The 14,646-nt window shown below is 51.0% G+C and overlaps 2 protein-coding genes across 3 annotated transcripts in view; one reads left to right on the forward strand and one right to left on the reverse strand.

The window, feature by feature from the left end:
• Positions 1-304, reverse strand: part of slc4a11 (solute carrier family 4 member 11) — a 38,404-nt gene extending 38,100 nt beyond the window's left edge. For both annotated transcript variants that reach the window (XM_062469081.1, XM_062469079.1), the window contains exon 1: positions 115-304. In XM_062469081.1, the coding sequence (XP_062325065.1) occupies positions 115-181 (67 nt within the window). In that variant the 5' untranslated portion in view covers positions 182-304. The remainder of the gene's footprint in view (positions 1-114) is intronic.
• A 4,288-nt stretch (positions 305-4,592) lies between these two features.
• On the forward strand, positions 4,593-11,397 carry ky (kyphoscoliosis peptidase). The gene is made up of 7 exons (XM_062470373.1): positions 4,593-4,831; positions 4,949-5,547; positions 6,608-6,722; positions 7,389-7,506; positions 9,040-9,231; positions 9,407-9,597; positions 9,691-11,397. The coding sequence occupies exons 2-7, from the start codon at positions 4,969-4,971 to the stop codon at positions 11,040-11,042; spliced, it is 2,547 nt and encodes an 848-aa protein (XP_062326357.1). The 5' UTR covers positions 4,593-4,831; positions 4,949-4,968; the 3' UTR covers positions 11,043-11,397.
• The last annotated feature ends 3,249 nt before the right edge of the window (positions 11,398-14,646 follow it).

The raw sequence follows: 14,646 nt of genomic DNA on the forward strand, positions 1-14,646 counted from the left end.
AAACATTAATATAACGCTGACAAAACATAAAGCCCGATATTGATGTGCCATAATAATAATATTATTTACATGGGCTATCGATTGATACGACCCCAAACAGTAACCACATCTTACCCTCAGCAAATCGATTGAATGTCAATCCCGTCAACCGAATATTTCCATCGTCCTTGGCAGTTTTCATTTTGTCCTTTTTCTTTTAAACTTGTACAGGTTTTGCAATTACGTGATTCTCCTCAAAACAGAACAGCTGACTTAACTTTGAGGTTTGCTGACACCCAAGTTTTCTGTGACCCGCAGGTGCTAATGACAGCACGCGTTCACCAAGTGCTTATAAAACAATAGCACCTCCCACAACCAATCACGGAGTTTTTCTTCTCTGGAAGAGTGAGCGCGACCGCGTCTTCTTCTGATCGTTCATTGTCCGCAGATTGTCTAGCGAAAAGACATCATAGGAAATGATTCGGGCATCAACTCACTGAAAATGTGTCTGTTTAGTTGGTGAATCTGCAGCATAGTGATGCTCCGAGATCATTATCCTCATCAGAGCGCTCGTGCAGGCTGGGATAACAGCCTACAAAATATCATTACTGTTTCCTGCACTGCACGCGCCAATAGAGTTATTTATTTAATACATTTGTTGATATAAGATGACAGAACACCTCTGCACAAATGAGTACAAGTGGTCAGAACCCGGTCCTATCTGAAAGAACCATTTGTGGTTCTAGTCAGTCAGCACTTCAGGGGGCTGAAGAGCTTCCCAGAACGTCAGGATTGCATCTGGAACCTTCTTTTCAGAGCATTATATTGTTACAAATGGTTTTATGACACTTATTTCAAGTTTATATTTCATCTTAATTTGACCATGGATTTCCTCACAGGTCACTCATTTCAACGAGGTTGACTATCTTCACAGCCATAACATCATAAACACACACTGGTTCCAAGAATTCCAAGGTTAATGCCCTGCTGTTTAAGCGTTCTGTCTTTCTGTTGTTGAGCGGTGCACTGCTTTGTGATGTGTTGCACAGGGGGTCTCCCAGGGAGGAGGGAAGGGGTCCGGAACTGCTCCAGGATGATCTTGCATGAAGGTGGACAGACATGCAGGAGGTCAGACCCAGAACATGAGAAGAACCGTTGATATGTCTCAAACATCTATGAATATTTGATTGAAAGGTTTAAAGACTAAAAAGTCATTTTGTTTGTTCCGTGTTATACAGCAGTGTCCAGAAGATGCAACACCTGCCACTGTGATGTCCTGAGATGATAAAACAGTGCTGTTTGTCTTTTGTGTTGTTTATATATCCTACAACTGGCTATACAGGGCTCCAGACTAACTTGTTACCTTGGTTGCACTGGTGCGCCTAACTTTTTTATTTAGGTGCACCAGCACAAAATTTAGGTGCACCCAAATTTTTCCTTGCATCGCCACAATTTCAAGGTCACCTTTTTATCACGCTCCATATACATTCATATATATTATGTAAATGATCTTAAACAAGAATAAGGTGTAGGTAAATATATTTTTTATTTGAAGCACAATCATACTGTATATATATAAAAAAAATCTTTAAGTGCTTCACTGAGCTACCAAACTAAAACATTTTAAGCAAAATAAAACATTTCAAAATAGAAAGTGCTACTGTTTAAAAGTGCTTCCCTGAACTGAGACCTAACATTTCATGGCTCAAAGTCTTATAGCGGGTCCCACCTTGCTGTCCCATGCCCTTCAGATGGCCAACACCTGTAATTTGGCCTTCTTGCCCTATGGCCTTGGCTAAATCCTCTTGCCACACTCTCCCTAGCATCAAAATCCTAGCTCCATGACCCAGCTTCGTAACTCAGGGGTCCGCAATTAATTTTTACAAGGGGCCACATGAGAAACCTGAAATGTGTTGGAGGGCCTCATCAATTTGCTCACTATTCATTTTCTCCCATTGTAAAAAGCAGTAAAGTATATATTTTGATTAGCTGCTACTGGTTATCAGAAGAATAAGGATATTCTGTAAATATTTATATAAATATTTTAGATTTTGGTGTAGGTCAAATAGGAAAGATTATAGAAGTAATAAACAGTATAAACAACAACAACAGTGTTTCATTTTTATTTGTAACCAGTTCATCTTCACAAACACAGAAAATTTGTTTTGCAGTATGTTAAAGATGTGGAATTGATCAACTTTATACAAAAAGCAATACGTTTTTTCAGTTCATTTTGTTCTGTGAGAGAAATCCAGTGGGCTTGAACAAGTGCATCGAAATCTGTCTGACTGTCTGAGGTGAGTCAGGTGGCTGAGCGGTTAGGGAATCGGGCTAGTAATCTGAAGGTTGCCAGTTCGATTCCCGGCCGTGCCAAATGATGTTGTGTCCTTGGGCAAGGCACTTCACCCTACTTGCCTCATCAGGGGAATGTCCCTGTACTTACTGTAAGTCACTCTGGATAAGAGCGTCTGCTAAATCACTAAATGTAAATGTAGGTGGATATGCGAAGGACAGCTGACAGGTAATGATCAGGGTCTGCAGTTCAACTAGCAAACCATCAGCCCGCGCCCACTGAATCAGTCAAGTTCTTATTATGTCCGCGTTAGTTTTTTTTCTTCACAGCTTTCACTTTGACCTCAGTAAACAGATACTTAGAAGTCCATGTCTTGTTAAAAGTTAATCAGTGGCAAAGTTTTTCATTTTCGAGGGCCAACAGAGGGCTAACCCTAACCCTAACCAACAGCTAACTCTCCTGTCGGTGAGGTTGCGCAAGTGCACATATGTAAATCGCCTGATCACTGTAGTCTTTCAGGACTACATATTTACTACCGCTCAACACATTTATTTATTTTAAATTTTTGATTTACCTCACGCGGGCCGGATTGAGACAGCCTGTGGCCGGTTATGGCCCGCGGGCCATACAATGCCCAGGTCTGCTAAACTGACTCTGGTGCTCAAATCGTAATTTCAATCACACAGCACGGAGCTACAGGAATATCTGGACCACAGCCAATCAGAGGCAAAGACCCGCCCCATCTCTGTCTCTGATTGGTTTAGACCACGATATGATCCAACCATGAGTGTCAGTTCCGTTTTAGGATAACAAACGCTTCGTTTGTGGAGAGACAGCGGATGCGAGGAGGTTAGGTGCACCGGTGCGACCTAGGAAAAAATTTAGTCGCACCCGTACACATTTTGGTCGCATAGTAGAGCCCTGCTATATAATGTCTTATAACCAACTTTATGGGATAAGTTATAGGTGATTTTATGCTCATGATTGTCCAAGCCATTCAAAAACAAACCAAAAAAACAGATCGGATGTTTGTTTTTTCTTCGTGTGGAACTCTCTAATCTGGGTTCCCAGGTGAAACCAAACTAGGGTTCCAGGTTTGTTCCTGAGTGGCAACCCTTCTGAAGGTCACACAGAACTCTAGCAAGATGGTCTACGTGGAACCATTTTGAAAAGGTTTTCCATTGCCCATGAGAGGGTTTCCCACCTGGCAGAGCAGTCTACTCGTGCGCATGTAGAGATACCAGCTGGGCAGCTGCCTCCTCTCTCATCAGTCTTAACCCTTGTGTTATCTTCGGGTCATTCTGACCCATCAGTCATTGTGACCCACCTTCGTATTGCGACAGATTTACCGCATACAAAGACAAAGTGAAGCATATTCTTTTAACCGTTGGGCTGTCTCAGACCCCCCACATTGCAAAGGTTAAAAGAAAATTATTTTAATTTGTTTTTGTATTGGGTAAAATCGGGTAAACACAACGATGGTTCGTTATGAACCTTTGGGTCATGTGACCCGAAGGCAGCACGAGGGTTAATAAGACATACTCTTAGATGACTTGCCTTGTCAAAGAAAGGTCGAATAAATAAATGAGAAGATGCTGGGTGCTCTGGTGGCTCACCAGGTAAGAGCTCATCACTAAGAGTAAGTCCTTAACACAGGGGCCTGGATTCGATTCTAGCCCGGGGCCATTTCCTGCATGTCCTCCATTCACTCTCTCCCCCTACTTTCCTATCTCTGTACCCAACTGGCCATAAATAAAGCTAAACAGGTGGGACTGCAGTCCACTTTTCCCGACACTCCTACACAGGCTCTTCCACAACAAAAGGCTTTCGAAGCCTAGTCTGCATTCAGGACACAGAGTTCATGACCCAGACGTCGTCAGAACCAAAACCGGGGTCCTCGGCTCTCCTGGAGCCCAGAACGTGCGGTCACGTGGTTCACACTGAGAGTGATGTTCCTGTTGGAGTGGACTCATCGTTCCTCGACGCTTCACCTTGAACAACCTCCTCAGAGCCCTTCACACCTTTCGACTCATACACGCTGCAATCACATACATGCATGCATACCTGAAAGTTTAAACACACTCACATACTATAAACACACACGCACATACTATAAACACACACTCACTGCCACACACACTCGTACAGACGCAAATACACACACGCTCACACATACGCCCCCTACTCCCGATGGAGCTTGTTCTATTGGCTGCTCTGGAACACTTTGGAGTATTTTTAGGCCTGTTATTCCTGGGCCAGTGCTGGCAGGTCCAAGGTGGGATATAAAGGCTGTTCTCTACCAGAGGGGTCCAACACACACCCAGGACCAGCTCAACAGAGGGGATACACACACACTCAGGACAGCTCGACAGAAGAGATACACACACACTTAGGACAGCTCTACAGAAGAGATACACACACACTCAGGACAGCTCTACAGAAGAGATACACACACACTTAGGACAGCTCTACAGAAGAGATACACACACACTCAGGACAGCTCTACAGAAGAGGGGGGGGATACACTCACAATCAGGAAGACCTGAGCACCTAATGAAGGTAGGTCAATCCTGAAGGATCCTGATAGATTGTATGCAGGGCTGTACAACTAACCACAACTCTGTCATAAATGTAGTCAGGTGATGATACTGTAATCTGTGTTATGGTGTTGTTCAGGTTGCCATGACTACGCAGTGATGTCAGAGGTCATCATTCAGAAGTTCTCCTTCCCCTTCTCCTGCTCCTCACAACCCTGCCAGCCAGAGGCCACACCCACCAAGAGCCCCGCTCGTCCAACGGTCCCGTCCACCCAGAGCCCCTCCCAGGAGGAGAGACTGAACCACAGGTCCCTTCTAGACCCAGCACAGCTGTCCCAACCCAGAACAGCCGGAGGACTCCAGAATGGGACTCCAGGCGGGTCCGAGCCTGCCCCTGCAGAGGGTGGGCCGCCCCCTCCCAGCAGCCAGGTGCCCCAGCTGGTCCCTCGTGGCAGCTCCCCCAGACCAGGGGTGCTGGAGCCGCAGGCTGAGGGTGCGGAGGACCAGCGGCCTGCAGCCAAGAGACAGCTGTCCTCGGACAGCAGCGCCAGGACCGTGGGCGTGCTGAAGAAGACAGCGCTGAGGAAGGCTGGTGAGGCTAGGCCGGGGCCTCCGCCCCGGGCCAGAGGCCTACAGGGCCCAGAGGGGAGCATCAGCAGGGGGCGACGCAAGGACCTGGGCCCCAGCACAGGGGTGTTCCTCAGGGTGGATGCGCACGCCTTCCAGGCAGGAATGGAGGTAGGAACTCACTCTGCCTCGCTCTCCTTCTGGTCATGTAACTGAGCCCTCCCATGCCGGCGCGGCGGCGCAGGGTCTCCGTGATAATAAGGGTCTATCTTTAGATGGCCTGTCTCTCCTTGGGGAAGTCTCCTTTGTTGAGGCTTGCCCACAGCAGGGGCGGGGCCATGGAAGAACCCGGAGCTCAGACAATAGCATAAAACAGCAGGGTGTTTGTTTTGAATGATTTCAGTCAACAATGAAAGCTGTGCTGTAAATGAAATGTATCGTTATTTTGTTTGGATGTATATGATTGTGTTTGTGTGTATGTGTGCGGGTCTGTGTGTGCGTCGCAGTTTGCAGGAGCAGTGCAAGGGCAGGATATCTCCCTCACTCTGCAATGAAACCAAAAGAAGCAGTGTTGAGTCGGCAAAGTGACCTTGAACAGATAGAGACCCAGAGTCCCTGCCCCAGCACACACACCCTGCCTCAACACACACACCCTGCCCTAGCACACACATCTTGCCCCAGCACACACACCCTGCCCTAGCACACACATCTTGCCCCAGCACACACACCCTGCCCCAACACACACACACCCTGCCCTAGCACACACACATCTTGCCCTAGCACACACACCCTGCCCCAACACACACACACACCCTACCCCAGCACACACACACACCCAGCCTCAACACACACACACACCCTGCCCCAGCACACACACCCTGCCCCAACACACACACCCTGCCACAACACACACACACACCCTGCCCCAACACACACACACACCCTGCCCCAGCACACACACCCTGCCCCAACACACACACACCCTGCCCCAGCACACACACCCTGCCCCAACACACACACCCTGCCCCAACACACACACCCTGCCCCAGCACACACACACCCAGCCTCAACACACACACCCTGCCCCAGCACACACACACCCAGCCTCAACACACACACCCTGCCCTAGCAAGCAGGAAGATTGCTGAACGTTGCTAAACATGTTCACTGTGTGTTCCTGTTTCGGTATGACACACATATGTGTGTGTGCGTGTCTGTGTGTGTGTTGCAGCTGAAGGAGCAGTGTGTGTGTTCCGTGGCCACAATTGCTCGAAGCATCACTCAGGGAGGCTGGGGAGAGCTGGAGAGATTGCGTGCCATCTGGGTCTGGTTGTGCAACAACATCGGTCAGCATCTCCAGCACAACTCCACTCATCGGAGCAGTAAACACAATGATCACACTGCAGCCCATGCCCAAATCACTGCTATTACACTTGACAGAACATGGCATGTCTGCCAACATCATAATTAATGTGAATTCATTTGAATAAGTTAACCACGGACTGCTGTTTTATATTTGGTTCTGCATGTGACTCATTTGTAGGGCAGATGTGACTGTCTGTGATGTCTCTCTCTGTGGCGTCTCTCTCTGTAGGTCTCGTTTGGGCATCTTTTTTGAAAAGATATATTTTTGGTCTTTTATTACTTCATTGGACAGAGACAGTTGAGATATACAGGAAATGCATGGGAGAGAGAGGAGAAGACACAGAAATTGCAGAAATGGGCTGATCCTGAATTGAACCCTGGCCAGTGCACGTGGGCCTCAGCCCATATGGTACCTGCCCTACCCAGTGAGCTACCAGGGCGACCGTCTTTGGCATCTCTTTTTTGGGGTATCTCTCTGTGGGGTATCTCTCTCTGTAGGACATCTCTCTCTGCGGCATTTCTATCTCTGTGGAGCATCTTTGTCTGTGGGGTGTCTATGTGGGGTATCTCTCTGTGGGGTATATCTGAAGGGTCTCTCTTTGTGGGGCATCTCTGTGCGTCTCTCTCTCTCTCTCTGTGGGGTTCAGAGTACGACCTGAGTGGCTACCTGGGTCAGACGGAGAAGTTGTGCTCCCCGGAGGAGGTGGTGGCAGCCGGCCGGGCCGTGTGTGGCGGCTACGCCAGCCTCTGCCTGGCCCTGTGCAGGTCAGGACCGCTCCAAACCCTGGTCCTGTATATACCCCTAACTCTAACCCTGGTCCTGTATATACCCCTAACTCTAACCCTGGTCCTGTATATACCCCTAACTCTAACCCTGGTCCTGTATATACCCCTAACTCTAACCCTGGTCCTGTATATACCCCTAACTCTAACCCTGGTCCTGTATATACCCCTAACTCTAACCCTGGTCCTGTATATACCCCTAACTCTAACCCTGGTCCTGTATATACCCCTAACTCTAACCCTGGTCCTGTATATACCCCTAACTCTAACCCTGGTCCTGTATATACCCCTAACTCTAACCCTGGTCCTGTATATACCCCTAACTCTAACCCTGGTCCTGTATATACCCCTAACTCTAACCCTGGCCCTGTATATACCCCTAACTCTAACCCTGGCCCTGTATATACCCCTAACTCTAACCCTGGCCCTGTATATACCCCTAACTCTAACCCTGGCCCTGTATATACCCCTAACTCTAACCCTGGCCCTGTATATACCCCTAACTCTAACCCTGGCCCTGTATATACCCCTAACTCTAACCCTGGCCCTGTATATACCCCTAACTCTAACCCTGGCCCTGTATATACCCCTAACTCTAACCCTGGTCCTGTATATACCCCTAACTCTAACCCTGGCCCTGTATATACCCCTAACTCTAACCCTGGCCCTGTATATACCCCTAACTCTAACCCTGGCCCTGTATATACCCCTAACTCTAACCCTGTCCCTGTATATACCCCTAACTCTAACCCTGGCCCTGTATATACCCCTAACTCTAACCCTGGCCCTGTATATACCCCTAACTCTAACCCTGGCCCTGTATATACCCCTAACTCTAACCCTGGCCCTGTATATACCCCTAACTCTAACCCTGGCCCTGTATATACCCCTAACTCTAACCCTGGCCCTGTATATACCCCTAACTCTAACCCTGGCCCTGTATATACCCCTAACTCTAACCCTGGTCCTGTATATACCCCTAACTCTAACCCTGGTCCTGTATATACCCCTAACTCTAACCCTGGCCCTGTATATACCCCTAACTCTAACCCTGGCCCTGTATATACCCCTAACTCTAACCCTGGCCCTGTATATACCCCTAACTCTAACCCTGGTCCTGTATATACCCCTAACTCTAACCCTGGTCCTGTATATACCCCTAACTCTAACCCTGGCCCTGTATATACCCCTAACTCTAACCCTGGCCCTGTATATACCCCTAACTCTAACCCTGGCCCTGTATATACCCCTAACTCTAACCCTGGTCCTGTATATACCCCTAACTCTAACCCTGGCCCTGTATATACCCCTAACTCTAACCCTGGCCCTGTATATACCCCTAACTCTAACCCTGGTCCTGTATATACCCCTAACTCTAACCCTGGCCCTGTATATACCCCTAACTCTAACCCTGGTCCTGTATATACCCCTAACTCTAACCCTGGTCCTGTATATACCCCTAACTCTAACCCTGGTCCTGTACGCTGCCCCTAACCCTAGCCCTGCTGTGTGCAGGGAGGTGGGTGTGCAGTGCCAGCAGGTGCCAGGCTTCAGTAAGGGCATCGGTTACCAGCAGGGCCGCAGCCTGCGAGGGACACGCTCCGACCACATGTGGAACGCCGTTCAGCTGGGGGGGTGCTGGTTCCTGCTGGACGCATGCTGGGGGGCCGGCCGCGTCGACATGGACACCAAGAACTTCATCAAGAGGTGGTGGTGGGGGGGAGGGATCTATATGACTGTAGTGTAACAGGATGAAGGCCCACTGAGATGCTGAACTGAGCTACCTTTCCAGCAGCGCTATTTGAATGTCACATTGGATAAAAGCTTGTGCTAAATGAGCAACTGTGTAAATGTGTGTGTCGTCCGCCCCCCCCGTCCCCAGGATGGATGATTTCTACTTCCTGACGGAGCCCGAGGACTTCATCGGCTCCCACTTCCCCGACGAGCAACGCTGGCAGCTGCTGGACGCCCCCCTCGCCCTGGAGGACTTTGAGAGGAGCGTCTTCAGGACCTCTCGCTTCTACACCCTGGGCCTCAGTCTGATCCACCCCCGGCACGCCCTCATCCTCACGGGTGAGAGAGCCCTCCGGACACTGGGGTACCCAGCTGTGTTTCCCGTGCTGTGTTCTCCTAGCTGACGGCACCTGTGTCTGCCTGCTCCCACAGAGGAGGGCGAGGCCTCGGTGAGCGTGGGCTCCAAGCGGCCCGTGAGCTTCACTTACGAGGTGGCTCCGATGGGTGGCCGGGACGAGGGCATGGCGGGGCCGCGGCAGAGTGTGGGGGAGGCCCCTGAGGAGGCCAGCTGGGGCCTGCTGACAGTGACCCCCCGAGGGATGAAGCTGCACCTTCTGCCCCCTGCCAGCGGCACGTACAGGGTGAAGCTCTTCGCCAGGCCTGCCGACGCCGACGCCACCTTCCTCTGGGTGTGCTCCTTCACCCTGCAGTGCCCCGTGGCCAGGGCCCGCGAGGAGATCCCAGACAACCCCTTCCTGTCCTGGGGCCTGCAGCCCTCCGCTGGGGCTCTGGGAGTGGAGGCCTGCAGCCAGTGCAGCCAGGTGGCTGAGCTGGAGGGGGGGCGCCTGGAGCTGGTGCTGCAGACCTCCAGGCCCCTCATGCTGCTGTGGGAGCTGGCCCACCCCGGCCTGGAGCCGGCGCTGAGCAGACGCTGCCTGGCCGCCCAGGTGGAGCCCCAGCGCCTCACCTGCCACGTGCTCTGCCCTCGCACCGGCTTCTACCGCCTGTCCTTGTTCCTGCGCGACTACGAGAAGACGGACGGGGAGTTCCAGAACGCCGGTAACTTCCTGCTGCACTGCGCCCGCGGGGCGGTCGGCCTCGACGAGCTGTTCCCCCCGAGCCTGTCGTCCTGCTGCGGACCGGGCACACGCACGCTGGCGGCCGGCCTCTCCAGGTTCAGCCACGCGGGGGCGCTGGTGAGCACACAGCAGGGGAGGTGCAACCTCACCTTCCACACCCGGGCAGACCTGGAGCTGCACGCCACTCTGAGCCGAGAGGAGAGCCCGCCCCCGGCCCCGCCGCTGAGCCGCCATCTCCTCTGCACCTACACAGACAGCAAGGTGACGCTGAGCGCCAGCCTGCCCCGCCCCGGGGTCTACCGGCTGGGGCTGTACGCCAGGGACGGCCCTGAAGGAGACTTCCGCCCCCTGTGTGACTTTGTCCTGAAGAACGGCAGCCAGCAGCCCGGCCCGCCCTTCCCCTGCGTGTTCGCCGCCTGGAGGAGGGGCTGCGTGCTCCTGGAGCCGCGGTCCGGACGGCTGGAGGAGGCCGCCGGGTCCTGGGTCCGCTTCAGGGTGAAGGTGCCCGGGGCGCGGCGGGTGGCCGTGCTGGGGGGGGAAGGCACGGCGGAGCTGAGGCAGAACAGGAGCCGGGTGTGGGAGGGGGAGGTGCTCACGGGGAGCGGCCAATCGCAGCTCAGGCTGGTCGCCGTCACAGGGGAATCCGCGGACACGGCAGTCCTTCTGACCTTCGACATCCATGAACAGCAGAAGGAGGAAGGATGAGAAGGGAGCTGGACGACAGAAGACTCTCACACGGCGCTCAAGGCATCATGTATCGTGTCTGTGGTTTGGAAATAATTGGGGCGGTTTTTCAAATCTTTTTCAATAAACGTCTAAACGTGTGAAGTTGACTGGTGTGAAAGCCTGGCCTCTGTCCACAGTCCTTCAGACCGAAGTGTGTCCGGTAGGTTGAGCAGCGTGGGTTAGCGACCTGCAGCGCTGCAGAGGGATGAAGCTGCACAGTGACGGAGCACCAGAAGCAGGAGGTGTGTTTACACGCTGCTGTCATAACAGCCCAGAAATAGCCCCAGCTTGCTTCCACACACACAACAATAGGGGGGTGGGGAGGGCGTACCCAGACAGATGGACCACGTGTGTGTCCATTTTTTGGGGGGTGGTGTGAGGTACAGTGGGGGGTATTGGAGGTGCAGTGGGAGGTGCAGGAGGGGGGGTATGGGAGGTGCAGGAGGGGGGGGGGGTATGGTGGTTGAGGGCAGCTGTATAGGGCCAGAGGAGCGAGGTAAGGAAGGGTGGGGTGTTTCTTTTGCTGGGCACAGATACAATTAGAAACATACACACACACACACACACACACACACACACACAGGGTAGCATCAGGAAAGGGATGTCTACAATGTCTGTGGAGACTGAAGTAGATTCCAGACATTCCCCCTGCTCTATTTCAGTCTCTCTCCCCCCTGGCCCAGTGTGGACTGCGCACTGAACTATAAATGCAGGAATCTGTGTCTGTGTCTCTGGCTTGATTATCTCGAGAACCGTTGCACTGTTTGAAATGCAAATTTGCCAGCTGTATTGCTCAGGACCCAAGGACGCGCAGTGTCTGAAGCTGTTGGATTAAATGAATATCCGTGTTCGCAACCATGTTGAGCTGCACTAAGTGATGGAGCCTTGGGTCTCGTGGGAATGGGCACTGCACTCGTGCTCATAACTCAAACACACTAATGCAGGGACACACTCCTACATACTCACAGCTTCCAGTGGAATCCAGCTACTCTAATCCCCACCTCCCTCCTCTCAGTTCTCCTACCTCTGACAGGGGTCTGACATAATCAGTCACATTCGCTACAGGCCGATGACAGGCGTGAAGACATCAGTTACATTAGCTACAGGCCGATGACAGGCGTGAAGACATCAGTTACATTAGCTACAGGCCGATGACAGGCGTGAAGACATCAGTTACATTAGCTACAGGCCGATGACAGGGGTGTGACATCAGTCACATTAGCTACAGGCCGTTGACAGGGGTGTGACATCATCATTTAGCTACAGGCCGATGACAGGGGTGTGACATCATCATTTAGCTACAGGCCGATGACGGGTGTGACATCATCATTTAGCTACAGGCCCCATCTGCACTTTCACAAAATGATGACCCGAACACAAAGAATGATTAAACATATAAATATTTAATGTATTACTTGGTGCAATAAATACAACAGTTAGGTTATAAAAGCCTCAGTCACAGGAGAAAACTAAAGTTACAGTCGATTTGTGCAAATGCAATTCAATTTCACCCACATTTTGTGAATCCTCGTGAAAAAAAGGAATGCAATTATATTTTGGCACTTGTTTAGTTCACAGAATTCTTCCATATTTTTTTCCAACAATATTTTATGAATTCATATCACTGTTGTCAGAAAATATTAATAAAAAACTCTATACTGAACTAAATTGGGACCAAACAATTCCTTTAGTTGTCACAAATGGGCTGGAGGCCAGACTAAACAAGTCCTTAAGGTTGGATACAGGCCTGACGACCTCCTAACCTCCACACCCCACATCACGACATGCTTCTCTGTGGAGGTTAGCTGGACGACCCTCTCCTCTCTCCTCCTCTAGAGGGTCCTACCAGAACCACAGGTATGTTTACCTCACCTACACACCTAGGTGGTACTCTCTCGGTCTGGGAGAAGCACGGAAACCTTCCTTTAAACACCACCAGGACGGAATTATCAAACGGCCCTATGCTCGAGGTAACAATCAGGTACAGATCCGTTTCCAAATATATGTCTCCACAAACAAACAACACAATTAATCAGTTTTCATCAAAAAAGTGCATACATTCCAAATATGTCCCTTTTTGAACATTGGAACTCATTTTCAAAACTATCAAAAAGAACGGAACAAATTTGGTCATTTGATCATTCGAGCATCACATATTACCCCTTAGAATGTTAATTCTAAACACCAAACTTTGTTTTTATCCTATAACTTCAGCTGTAGAAGCACCAGCCACACAGTAAAACTAGGAAGGGCTCTGAGTGGCCAGAGCGTTGAGTAAGCAGTACCGGGGAGAACCTCTAGAGGGCGTCCAGGGCCCCACTGGGAAATCGGCGGGGGGTTCCCTAAACCAAACAAGCCTGCCCCCCTTATCTCTGCCCCCTGGCTCTAGGTCAGGGTGAACCTCACTACAGTATCCAACAGCCCCAGAAGCCAAGACCCACGGCAGATGTGGGTTCCCAGACAGTTTGTCTCGTTAATCCCTGAATAGAGGACAGCCCTCGAGTGGTCTCCCCCAGGCCAGGATAGCCTACCGCACCTCCCGGCTCTGTGAGAAACACATTTCTTACAGTTACAATTCCATGGGTTCCTTTCACCAACACTGATCCAGGCTGGTTCCTTGGCCCCCAGCCCTCTCTGCTGAGGGATGGAGGCCCGACCCAGCCCTCTCTGCTGAGGGATGGAGGCCCGACCCAGCCCTCTCTGCTGAGGGATGGAGGCCCGACCCAGCCCTCTCTGCTGAGGGATGTAGGCCCGACCCAGCCCTCTCTGCTTTGGATTCTTTTAAAACCGCGTCCATTTTCGTCTTCTTTAGCTTGTGCGAGAAAACATGTTGCCGCGTTTTTTGCATTTTTCTTACGAGTTCAATTCACAGCGTTACAAAAATACTATCTCGTTGCGTTGAGGTCATTTCAAATTCGCGCCCGATATTGAAAATAAATGTGGTCGTTTTCTTTTTCGTTGTACCAGTTTGGTGAAAGGCAACTTTCTCAGAATAGATATACATCTTAGTGACATCCAAACACATGCAAACAGGGTGTCAGTGTGCGGAACTCCGTACAGTTAGTGCTAATTTGAGCTGAATATCACAAACATCTTACATAACCCTCTGACCCTATAAGGACAGCCGCGTACACGGCAGAAACACAGTGTGTCTGCTTCGATACTGCAGGACATGGCTAATTAAGGCCCCCAGCTATGGCACCCCCCCGCCCAGTAGAAATCGTAGCGGGGAGCTGCCAGGCAGTTTCGACCAGTCTCTGTGGTATTACGTAAGCGGGGGCTGGAAGCAACTGTTGCTCAGAACAGGAGGCAGGTCCACAGAAACGCGCTCCCTCTTGTGATGAGGTCAGCAGAGCTGGGGATTACACCAGCCTGCCGGCCCACGCTGGAAACACGACCCTCCAAACTAGCCGGAACACCCACACTGGGATTTTAGTCGCATAATCGCTGTGTGAGCTAGTCCTTAATGAGTACTCTGAAGGTAGGAGGAGTACAATGGAAACGCAGAGAGTACAAACGCGCTCGTTTGATTAGGTGACAGGTCGGTGAGTTCGGGAAGAGGGGAATGTGCGTTTCTCCAGGA

Source organism: Osmerus eperlanus, chromosome 9 (genome assembly GCF_963692335.1).
Source record: "Osmerus eperlanus chromosome 9, fOsmEpe2.1, whole genome shotgun sequence".
Classification (NCBI taxonomy): Eukaryota; Metazoa; Chordata; class Actinopteri; order Osmeriformes; family Osmeridae; genus Osmerus; species Osmerus eperlanus.

Excerpts from the sequence above, each read along its gene's own strand:
- ky (XM_062470373.1), top strand. The coding sequence starts at position 4,969 with ATGTCAGAGGTCATCATTCAGAAGTTCTCCTTCCCCTTCTCCTGCTCC. Across the intron at positions 5,548-6,607 it reads CCTTCCAGGCAGGAATGGAG|CTGAAGGAGCAGTGTGTGTG; the intron begins GTAGGAACTCAC and ends TGTGTGTTGCAG. Across the intron at positions 6,723-7,388 it reads CTGGTTGTGCAACAACATCG|AGTACGACCTGAGTGGCTAC; the intron begins GTCAGCATCTCC and ends TGTGGGGTTCAG.